This window comes from Sinocyclocheilus anshuiensis, unplaced genomic scaffold (assembly GCF_001515605.1).
Source record: "Sinocyclocheilus anshuiensis isolate Anshui unplaced genomic scaffold, SAMN03320099.WGS_v1.1 scaffold506, whole genome shotgun sequence".
Classification (NCBI taxonomy): Eukaryota; Metazoa; Chordata; class Actinopteri; order Cypriniformes; family Cyprinidae; genus Sinocyclocheilus; species Sinocyclocheilus anshuiensis.
This window is the reverse complement of record NW_015544144.1, coordinates 70,503-81,850: the sequence shown is the minus strand read 5'-3', so window position 1 is coordinate 81,850 and position 11,348 is coordinate 70,503. Positions and strand designations below refer to the sequence as shown.

Genomic DNA, 11,348 nt, shown 5'->3' with positions numbered 1-11,348 from the left:
AAGAAGCACTTCATCTGGTACTTAGTGTCTTTCATTCCAACATAAGAAATCATTTCTGGAATCTGCATCTGAAATGGCATTTAGCCTACAGTTTAATGTATCTCAGAGGGGGCATGGATGCATTTAACCTGCAGTTACAGATGCATAAATAGGTCTAATGTTTTGTTTTTAACATAAAACGTTGAATACTGACATTTGAAATAATTTAAAACATGAAAAAATAGTCGAAATGCGAAATTAAAACCACCAGTAGGTGGCAGCAAGTGACAGTTAATGAATGAGTCATTGAGATTCAACCGATTCATTCAAAACGCTGATTCACTGGCGGAGTTAGTGTAAATAGCCTCTGCTATCTCCTTTTCCCACCTGAGCACCACCTAAGTCTTCTCTTCCCATTTCTACCAGTAATGCTTGATTCAGCTTCCTGCGTCTGCTACTGGTTGTAGGTTGCCAGGTTGAGGTCACGAATGGGTTGAAATTTGTATGATGTGTCTGTCGATTGTGTGAGTAATATGCGTTTCATACAAGATCTAGCAACTGGACAACCTTGGAATAATATATTGACGTGATTATTCATATAACGAAGTTTGGGCAATTCAAATTACAAATTACCTTTGCCTGAAGACTGCCCTGGAGGACACAAATGCTGTCGATTTGATTCTGGGCCTGTTTGCGTGCCGCCTGTTTTCAGTGAGTTTTCATTTAATAATGGATGCTAAGGGTCCAAAAAAAAAAAAAAAACACGCACGAGTAATGCATTGGATTCAACGTAAGTTTTAAGCTGATACTTAGCGTTTTTCTGTTATCGTCTAAAGTTGGTTTGAATTCGTCCCTTACGGTAGTTAAGCACAGGAAGGCTTTACAAAATAAGAGGAGTAATACTTAGAATATAATTCACTCTGTAGGTAAAACTTTGTTCATGCTTTTGAGTGTTAAGTGCTGTAAATTGAAGTGGCATGCAGTCTATATGCACAAACTAAAGCTGACTATCTGTGTCCACGCAGTGAAGCTGGGTCAGTGTCCCATACCGGAGATGATTCCACTGTGTGCTGAAAGCTGTTTTCAAGCCGGGTCAATGTCCCCTACCGGAGATGATTCCTCTGTGTGCTGAAAGCTGTTTCCATGATGGCCAGTGTCCTGCCACACAGAAATGTTGCCCAACCACCGGTGGCTTTGCATGCAGTGAACCACGTGGTCAGGGAAGAGGTCAGACAAGTGGCCAGGGAAGCGGCCAGGGTAGTGGTTACGGCCAGGGCAGTGGCTAAGGAAGCGGTCAGGGCCAGGGCAGCAGTCAGGGAAGTGGCCACGGTCAGGGAAGCGGCCACGGTAGTGGTTAAGGCCAGGGCAGCGGCCAGGGCCAGGGCAGCGGTCAGGGAAGCGGCCAGGGTAGCGGTTACGGTCAGGGCAGCGGCCACGGCCAGGGAAGTGGTTACGGCCAGGGCAGCGGCCAGGGTCAGGGCAGTGGCCAGGGAAGCGGCCAGGGTCAGGGAAGCGGTTACGGCCAGGGCAGCGGCCAGGGTCAGGGAAGCGGTCAAGGGAATGGTCATGGTCGGGGATGTGGTCAAGGGAATGGTCGGGGATGTGGTCAAGGAAGTTGTCAGGGATGTGGTCATTGAAATGGTCATGGGAGTTTTGTGTAACACTTACTGGAGGTCTTTTCAATTCAGTGCTTTATTCATAAGCCATGTGTTCCCTGTTTGCTCAAATGGTTTAGAAATATTTTCTGTCCCACCTCTGCCTCAAATAAAAAGATTTGCTTGATTGACGAGTTGGTGTTTTTTGGTGTCATTTGGCTGTTTTCTCGCATCAGTGCTTTCTTGCATCAGTGCTTTAAAGGAACACTCCACTATTTTTGAAAATTTTCCAACTCCCTTAGAGTTAAATGTTTGAGTTTTACTGTTTTGAAATCCATTCAAACGATCTCTGGGTCTGGCGGTAGCACGTTTTGCTGCAGCTTAGCATAGATAATTGACTCTGATTAGACCATTAGCATCTCGCTCAAATGTCCAAAGAGTTTCGATATTTTTCCTATTTAAAACTTGACTCTTCTGTAGTTACATCGTGTACTAAGACCGACTGAATGGATTGTAAAACTCCACTGTTTAACTCTAGGGGAGTTGGAAAATGAGCCTATTTTCAAAAATAGTGGAGTGTTCCTTTCCCTGAAACCTGGATGTTTAGCAATGTATTAGCCAATTTTTACACAGAATATACCACATATTTTGGGGACTCAAATGGCACCAAATGCTAGGAATAACCTTAATCCTATTTATTTATATATATATATAATTATTTTTTTTAAATAAGCCTATAAATGCCAAGGTCTGGATCTCGCGGATCTCATGCTGGGAACGGCAGTGTGTTCAATTTCATGCAGAGCAGCGTAGACCGATCGGCAAAAGTTGCAGCTTGCAGTCGGGGTGGAATTGACCGATCGGTAAGCCCCTCCCCCTTGAATGCAGATGAGACAATGGCCATTGACTATCAGCTGCACAGGGACTGGAAATCGGACATTTTTATGGCTGTCCGAAAGCTCTAAATCCAAGGCATCAAGGCACGTCCGAATCCAATTTCTGCTTTACTTCCTGTCTCCGGAGGTACCTTCTGATCAAATTTTGAAGGCAGCATAGATGTATCCTTCGCTGCCTTTATCCCACAATCCTGTGCGCTCCATTCTGTGACGGTTGAGCTAAAAAATAAAGATGCCGTCTGAAAGTTGCATTTGGTGGTCAGTTTGTGTGTAAATGTTTATCTCTGAGTAACTCTTTGCACTTTTAATGTTATTTTGTAGCGAGAAATCAGTATTATCGTAATTAAATATTCTTTTTAGTTATCACAAACTCGTTCTGTTGTAGATCATTAAACCGTTACGCTGTCTCAGAAATCATTCCGAAATCAGTTTCATGAGGTGCCTTCGTGCAAAAACGCTGCCTGCAAAGTCATTGCCTCATACAGCAGCAAGTCAACTGCCTAAGTTTTCGAATGCAGCCTAGGTTTCAGCGCCATAGAGAAACACTGGAAGATCCTAAGCTTTCATCGGTTTGATGTTTGCTACAAAAATTTAAAAATTATGTACCTGGGGTATTTGTAACTGATTCCCTGTATCCTGAGAGGATGGGCAATGGAGTTTATTTTATTCAATTTCCTAAACCTAAACCAAACGGAGCAAAATAACCCTAAGCATTCAACCCCAATCCCAATGAACACGAAGATGTTCATTTTCTGGTTGTCGTATACTCGTTACAATTTTCATCTCAAGCAGAATGTTAATGTCATCTTGTGCTGCAACGTATCTCTGGCTAAAACTAGCTAACGTTAAAGTTAGTGAGTCCATGCTAATGTGCCAACCTAAATAACTAATTGTTCTCACCTCATGTACAGTGTACTTAAGGTCTACATTTCAGTGCCTCTCTGTATTCAACTGGTTAAATGTCAATTAATTTAATCTTAACCTGCTGTACATGAATCCTGGATGTTGTCATCGGCGATCGTGAGGACTGTAACATGAAGCTTCTCCCGCTTGCATTGTGATCTGTAAACCCTTGCTTCCAAATTAATCTTGTTACCCACCATATTTATTCTAAAATATTTTGGATATCCCTCCATGGCATATTTAAGGCCCACTTGAATGGTGGTCCTTCTGTGTCCAAAATTGATCAAAAACATCTTGGGACAAGGTTTTCACACTGACAGCTGTCATAGTAAGACAGTTAGCAACAGCAACTAAGTAGACGTGAAGACTAGTGATGGGAAGTCTGGCTCTTTTCAAAGATTCGGCTCTTTTGGCTCCGCTCCCTTAGAAGAGCCGGCTCTTACGGCTCCCAAATGGCTCTACATTTAGTATCACTCGGAGCCTTCTATTTTAGCCCAATTTAGCAATTGTGAATGGTTTGTGTGTTGGTAAGCAATTTTTTATTCAGTGTTTTTATAATAGCCTTATTTTTATGAATTTTTTTGTTACAAAAAAAATACAGTTACTATTATTTAACATTTTAATAAAACTTTAATTGAACAATTGAACACAAAACCACAGCAAACAAATCAAATAAATAAAGGCAAAAGTCTTAACATTAAGACACTTTAGTCTTTAGTCCAGCTTGGCATTCAGGAATATCAGATGCCTCAACTTGGGTGTGCTGATGCGATTTCTCCTCTCTGTGATTATTTGTCCTGTTTTTGAGAAGACTCTCTCTGAGGGGACTGATGTTGCAACAATGCAGTGTCTTCCTACCATTACCTTAAAGGTTCCCTGAAGTGCCTTGAGACAAGCAGCGTTATTCTATGTGGTGACGTAATTTCAACTGAAATAGGAAGACAGGGTGGGACATATTGAGCAGCCCCGCCCCCTTTTTAAATTAGCCAATAGCGTTTTGTTTATATCTGCACACGTCAGAGCCGTTGAGCTCGGTAAAGCCGCATTTGACAACCATAGTCTAATTGATTACCCCCTAGATTCAATATGAAACTCTTAGTAAAACAAAATTGTGATCTTAGTAAAACAAAATAGTGATCATAATCATGCTGAGGCTGTGTAGTTTTAAAAGTGTTTAATATATGCCGTCTCGCGCATATGATCTGCTCCGTGCGATCGTGTCTCTGGACCGGAGCCAAAGCTGGATCAGATGTGCGCGCTGCCGCGGTTCGTGTGAAACAACGTGAAACCAGACCTCATTTGCCCCAATCAAAAGCATATTTACACTATCTGAATCGTTCCCTATCGCCTACATTGTACACTACGTGCCATTCACTGTACAGGAAATACACTGTGAACAAGCGACCGATCTCCGCCGCAGCTTCAGCTCTATATATAGTGTAGGGGGCGGGCGCTTCGGCTTCTAGAGAGCGTTTGATTGGTCAGAAGATTTGAAGAGAAGATGAAGTACGGTGTGAAGTCAAAAAAATCGTTGAGCCATTTTGGGCGAAAGTAACGAACTAAAAGCTTTGAATGCTTATATCTTCTAAATGCGAATTTTGTCACTGTTTTGGAGCACACTGCCTTATAGATAACCTTAAGACTAACATATTGATAATAAGACCCAAAAAACTTTCATTTTGATTTAATGGGGACTTTAACCAACGCGCTTGCGTTTAAATCCCCCGCCTCTCTCTGTCGCTCTGTGTACCTGGCCTGTAGCACTACACTCGCTATCTTCGGAGCGTGTGTCCCCCTTCCTTCTTTCACATAGATAGCAAGAACGTTTGGGCCAAATGTGGCTGATAGCTGTCATATTTGGCCTAGGTATGGCATGGCTGAGCACATATGGGCCAAACTTTAACCGTATATGTTTTGCCATGGATTTAGAATTGGAGGGAATTTTCTTTTGGATGACAATTTTTTTGAGGTATATGGTCCAGATGATAGCACACAACTGACAGCCATATGTGGCTTGGCTATGGCACACCATGGAATATGATTTCTATATTGCTTTGATTCAAAGTACCTCGAGAGCGTTTTGAAAACATAAGGAACCGATGTCATACGCCGATCGGTCTGCACATGCAAACAAAGCCAAACCCTAGATATTTTAGGCAATATAGAAATCCTGGCCAGGATGCGTCCGGGAAAAATGGCACGTATGGTCACCCTAGTTTAACAAAAATCATAAGTCTGATCAGTTAGAAAAGATATCAACCCGAGTCAGACCAGTCTGAAGGTCTGATCTGAGTTTGGTGGCTGTAGCTTCAAAACTCTAGGCGGAGATAAAGTCCAAATTTAGTCTCAGAAAAAGAAGAAGAAGAAGCTTAAATAGTAGATCGGTAGGTTGGATTTCTCAAGACAACCTAATTATGCAAAAATATAAGCCTGTGAACATGTTTCTGTACCATGCAATTGTCTCGGCTGGTGTAATAGATGTTAATCCAATCATCAAGTGTCAACAGCTGGAGGAGTGTAGACATGGTATTGAGCATGGAACCAAATCGCTTTGGGTCGGACTTGCTGAAGTCTTGTTGGAAAAGAATGGAAAACATGATGAACATGCAAAACATGAGCAAGAAGATGACTGCATTCATCTTTAAAGACTTTCCTATGACTTTCATGATGACCTTGGGACCACTGAAAAACCTGAGATGAGGATACAGTTCTTTGATCCTGTTTACCTTTGGGACAAAAATGATGCAAAACCGCTCCATGCTATTCTACCTTAGGTAGTTCATACTTCAACTTGTACATTTGGTGGTAAAGACTGAAACAGTCACTGCAGAGTGCGTAAGATCCTGAATGCTCGACCTACTTTGAACATTTTAAGAAGGTGGAAAAAAGTGGTGAAACGCCCACTATCATAGTGTTTGTTGTAGAGAAAAAGGTCTACCAACCCCACCAGAGTGACAGAAATCTGGAAAAATAAACAAAAAAGAGCATGTTATGTTATGTTCCTATACACTGCAACAAAAAAAAACATTTGCTTCATCATTTATTTTACTGGAAAAGAGGACAAAACTATTTAAATAAAACAAATCTGAGAAGCAAAACTGTATCAAATATTAAGACTTGTTCTCAAAAAGCATATCTTGAATTGTTTATTTTCTTACTCCAGTGGTAAATATGTTTTGCTTGCTTTAAGCATAAATAAATTCACAAAATGTATGCTTTAAATAAGAAAACATGAAAAACAACTGTTCTGCCAGCACAGACAACTCAACCCAGAATATTCCACAGGCTTTTGAGGTACTTTAAGCCAAAACTTATGAGCTTTAACACACACTCCAACATATAAAAAGCCAAGAAGACTGCCTCCAGTGCTTCATAAACCCAAGCTAAGAAAGACAAATGAGAAACGGGAAATACCATATATTAGCACTGATGAGAACAACTCAACATTTGTGATATTGTGCGCAGGCACCATTACTTCTGGTGGAAAGTTGATGAATGCAGCAGAGATATTAAAGATGCGCACAATCATTTTTATGTTGTGTTTCTGTTGTCGCCTTGGACTTAAAATTACACCTAATGGCATGAATGCTACATAAAAAGGTAATTGCCCAGACAGCACACGTACGTCTGCAAGATGTCAGTTAAAGATCGCTTCATATGGAAAGCATCTGCTGTGTACAAACATCTGATAGACGTCTTTAAGATGTAAGTTTTACATACATTCTAAATCATCAACATCTTAAAGACATCTTCTAAATGTCTATTTGACATCTGTTAGGAAACGTCCTATAGACGTATTGCAGATGAGCAAAACACAAAAAAAAAACATTTTGCAGACGTAAAATAGACGTCTCTGTGATGTACGTGCGCTATCAGGGTGCAACTTTTTATCTCAAAATTCAGACCTTTTTTCTCACAATAGGTTTATGTCTCAACATTCTTAGAGAGGAAAAATGTGCAAGCAATTACCTTTTTATTTTTGTTTTATTTAATGACATAAACAGGCTTCCATACATTGCAAAAAAATTCTCTATTCACAGTCAGTCAGTCAATTCATAAAAAAAAAAAACATTAATTCACTGATTGAAATCAATGTGAGTGTACATTACTTTAAACACAAAACTGTTTGAGTGAGTGCAACTTTGCTTGTTTCTGGTCTGCTTGGGACACTTTATCTGATGCGAGTCTTTCAAATGTCATCACCACTTGTGTTGCAGTGTTCATCATGAGCACAAGCAGCATGACATGCTCATAGAGCCTAGTGAAGCGACAGAGGTCCTGCCGCAGATGGAGACCCCAGTCCAGCAACGCTTTCCACATCCTCTCTAAAGAGACACACAGAACAACTTACATTATGGATTCAAGCCAGTAAGACTGCTTTTCAGGACCATTAAGCATATCTACATCTGCAATCTACTACTTTCTACACTATCTTGTGTCTTTTGCTCGTTCAGTCTGCAGTGGAGTTTGTCATATCACTCACACATTCATGTGTGTACAAAAATACATTTGTAAAAAGTAATACAACACCAATTACATTTTTTTGTTTTTTTTAATGCTCACACTAAAAGTTGTACTTGAGGCACACTCAGTGAAACCATTCACTCATATACCGCGATCTTCGGACTGCAAAACTGCAAGCACATGATCTGCTTTACACTCATCTTGCAATTGTAAAACAAACTTTTTGCAAAACGCTAAACACAGTTGTCTACATTAGACACATCATTCAAAACGAATAGCTCTTGAGTTTTAATTGAACTTTTTAAGTGCCACACTTACTTACTGATTACCTTCAGCCAATGATAATGTGTGAAAACATTTATACATCATTTGTTTACTTAGAAATCAAAACTATGGAAGAAAAGGAAGAAGAGGAAGAAATAAATTAATTTCACCCCCTTTCATTTCTTTAGTGTAAATATACCAAATCTGATCACTTCGAAATCTAAATTTATCCCATTTATGCATTTCTGTTTACATTACTTTGTAAATTTAACACCGATTCAACACCAATTAAATGGTGTTTAAATACAAATCTCTGTATGCAGCCCCAGAAAACAAGACAACACACAAGTGACAAAATGAGAGAGATAAAGAATGCATTTCTCTGCCTCATCCAAAAATATGAATTTGTGATTATTTTCATCAGCATCCTGCTCTATCACCCTCTAAAAAGACATTTACTGTACAGGAAAATCAATCACTGATGATAATGATATAGAACAACACTCTGGACTTTGTTTACACCACACAGAGAGGAGCTTACAAGGCCCTCCCCCTCCCCCACCTCGGTGCCTCAGACCACATCACTGTCATGCTAATGCCTGCATACAGACCACTTGTTAAAGTCACCAAACTGTACATGTGGAAGAATTGACAATAAAGCAGACTTGACTTGACTTGACTTGACTTGACTTAACTTGACTCTTGGGGTTTTTTTTCCTCCCAACAACAGGCACCTTGAAATTGAACATACCTGAACATACTCAGTCCTCAATTATTTTAATTTTCATGATTTCCACAATTTCCATTAAAACTATGCATCAAGAGTAATGCAATAATTACTTATCATTTTGAGCAATTGTATCAACTGATAGTTCAATAATTGCAATGAAATGAATAGACATTCATCTCAGATGTAATGTGTGAGTTGCATTTTGAAATGATAATACTTTGATGTTAAAGGGAAGTTCACCCAAAAATTAAAATTAGCCCATGATTTACTCACCCTCAGGGCATCCTAGGCGTATCTGACATTCCTCTTTCAGACGAACAGAATCGCAGTTATATTTAAAATTGTCCTGGCTCTTCCAAGCTGTATAATGGCAGTGAATGGTGCTCTTGTTTTTGAAGCCTCTTTTGATGCCTTGTCGTAAACGCGCCTGCTTGAGCGACCGGAAGCTGGAGATTACAGTTTATACATTTTTAAAAATCTATATTTTTCTTACACTAACGCATCATTTCGATTCAGAAGGCCTTTATTTACGCCTAGGATGCCCTGAGGGTGAGTAAATCATGGGCTAATTTTAATTTTTGGGTGAACTATCCCTTTAAGCTGTGTCATTTTGAAACGGTGATTTTAGTTCAATGAACAAATTATATTAGGTTTATTTGTACTATATCCAAGCATTTGGAAAAAGTGTTAAAGGTGACATATTATGCCCCTTTTTACAATATGTAATATAAGTCTCTGGTGTCCCCAGAATGTGTCTGTGAAGTATCAGCTCAAAATACTCCACAGATCATTTATTATATAATTTTGAAAATGCCTATTTTGAGTGGAAGCGGAACACGCTGTTTTTTATGGGCCTGTGTCTTTAAATGCAAATGAGCTTCTGCTCCCCTCCCCCTTTTCCAGAATAGAGCTGCGCCTTTATAGCGCATACCTGCTAAAAAAAACAACTGTTTTGGTTCTGATTATCACGTTTATCTTGCTGAAATCATGCATTTTAAACCATATGAGTTTAAACTTCAGATAATGGCATTAGAGCTGGTACACCGTTGTTGCTTGCAAAATCAAAATGACGGTGCTGTGGGTGGAAACTTACAGATTAAAGGGCGGTAATATTATAATGAGATCCCTTTGGGATCAAGGGTGCGTCACCAAGGGAGCGAAATCAGACGCACTCGTTTTCTCAAGACGCTTGCAGAAAAAGGCTATCCAAAACAAAGTTACTGGGTTAATCTTTTTCACGTTTCCTTGGTTGGTGGATGCACCAGGGACCTAATTATAGCTAAAACCTGGAAAAGTCAGATTTTCATGATATGTCACCTTTAAGAGTTTTGAAAAATGCATTTTGATCATCGGTTGTGAATTATGTGCTTACAGTTTTGAAAAATGACATGAAGATTATGATATTAATGCAAAAATGATTGTAAAAAAAACTGTAAACAAAGGAATAAAATAAAATTAAAATGAAAACAACAACAACAACAAATGACTGTATGCCAATGAGTATTTGATGTGACTAAATGTGTTCTTACTGTAATTTTCCCTGTAGAATAGAGAAAATAGGGGAGGCAGAGGCAAAATTCTGACTGACAAATTAACAAAAGTTGGCTGTGGTCAAGAAATAATATTCACCTTACAGACACTGGGCAACACATCCTGGACAAAGACAACATTTTCAACAGTGTGGAAGCCATAAGTTTGCAGACTGTTGCATGCATACAGAAAAGGCACCATGTGTATACCGTGTGTCTTTACCGTAGACACCATTTGAAAGAAATTAAGACAAAGTTAAGCAATTTGACGATCGAGTATGTTCAGGTTTGTTTTACCCCAAAATTTCAGTCATCAGTAATGAACTTTACAAAACGTCTATTTAGAGAGTGATGGAGCTGTGGCCAAATCTACAACTTTGTACTACAATATTTAATGATTGCATGAACAACTACAAAGTGAAACTTTGGTTCCAACATTACTGCATGATAAATGAGTTATTTAAACCAAAGCAAGTGCAAGGTTTCTTTAAAGATATTAATGCACAATGAATTGTTTTTAAAAAAATGGCATCAAGACTCTGTAATTAGTTCCAAAGTGATTGTAAAAAAAAAAACGTGAAGAGTCATGATGCACCATTTCAGCAGCGTCAAGGTACAGGTTTGGCACTTTTGATATTGAGCCACTGTACGTTATTTCGCCTGTGCGTTGCATTTTCGTAGCCCTTTTAGCTGTGAAAAATTGCTTTCAAATTAGGCTATTCTTGGATAGTTATAGCATTTACAGTCTCAGCAGAGTTTAATTAATCTTTAAAGAAAAATGGCAGATGGCAGCCTAGGTATATCCAATCATTTTTTACATGCCATTTTATTGAAAGTCCATGGGGTGGCCAGAAGGGCACAGTAAAATCCTAGGGTGGCACGCTCAGACCCCTTCAAATAAAAAGCAGTCACTAAATGTTGTTGTACACTGTGACACTCAAACACAGTTGAAGTGTTATGAAGTGTTAAGGTCAACTGTGAAGTGACA

The 11,348-nt window shown here is 39.4% G+C and overlaps 1 protein-coding gene across 1 annotated transcript in view; it reads left to right on the top strand.

Moving 5' to 3' along the window:
- Nucleotides 1-1,433, top strand: part of LOC107695091 (glycine-rich cell wall structural protein 2-like) — a 5,286-nt gene extending 3,853 nt beyond the window's left edge. The window contains exon 4 of the mRNA XM_016494898.1: nucleotides 1,303-1,433. Within this exon, the coding sequence (XP_016350384.1) occupies nucleotides 1,303-1,337 (35 nt within the window). The 3' untranslated portion in view covers nucleotides 1,338-1,433. The remainder of the gene's footprint in view (nucleotides 1-1,302) is intronic.
- The last annotated feature ends 9,915 nt before the right edge of the window (nucleotides 1,434-11,348 follow it).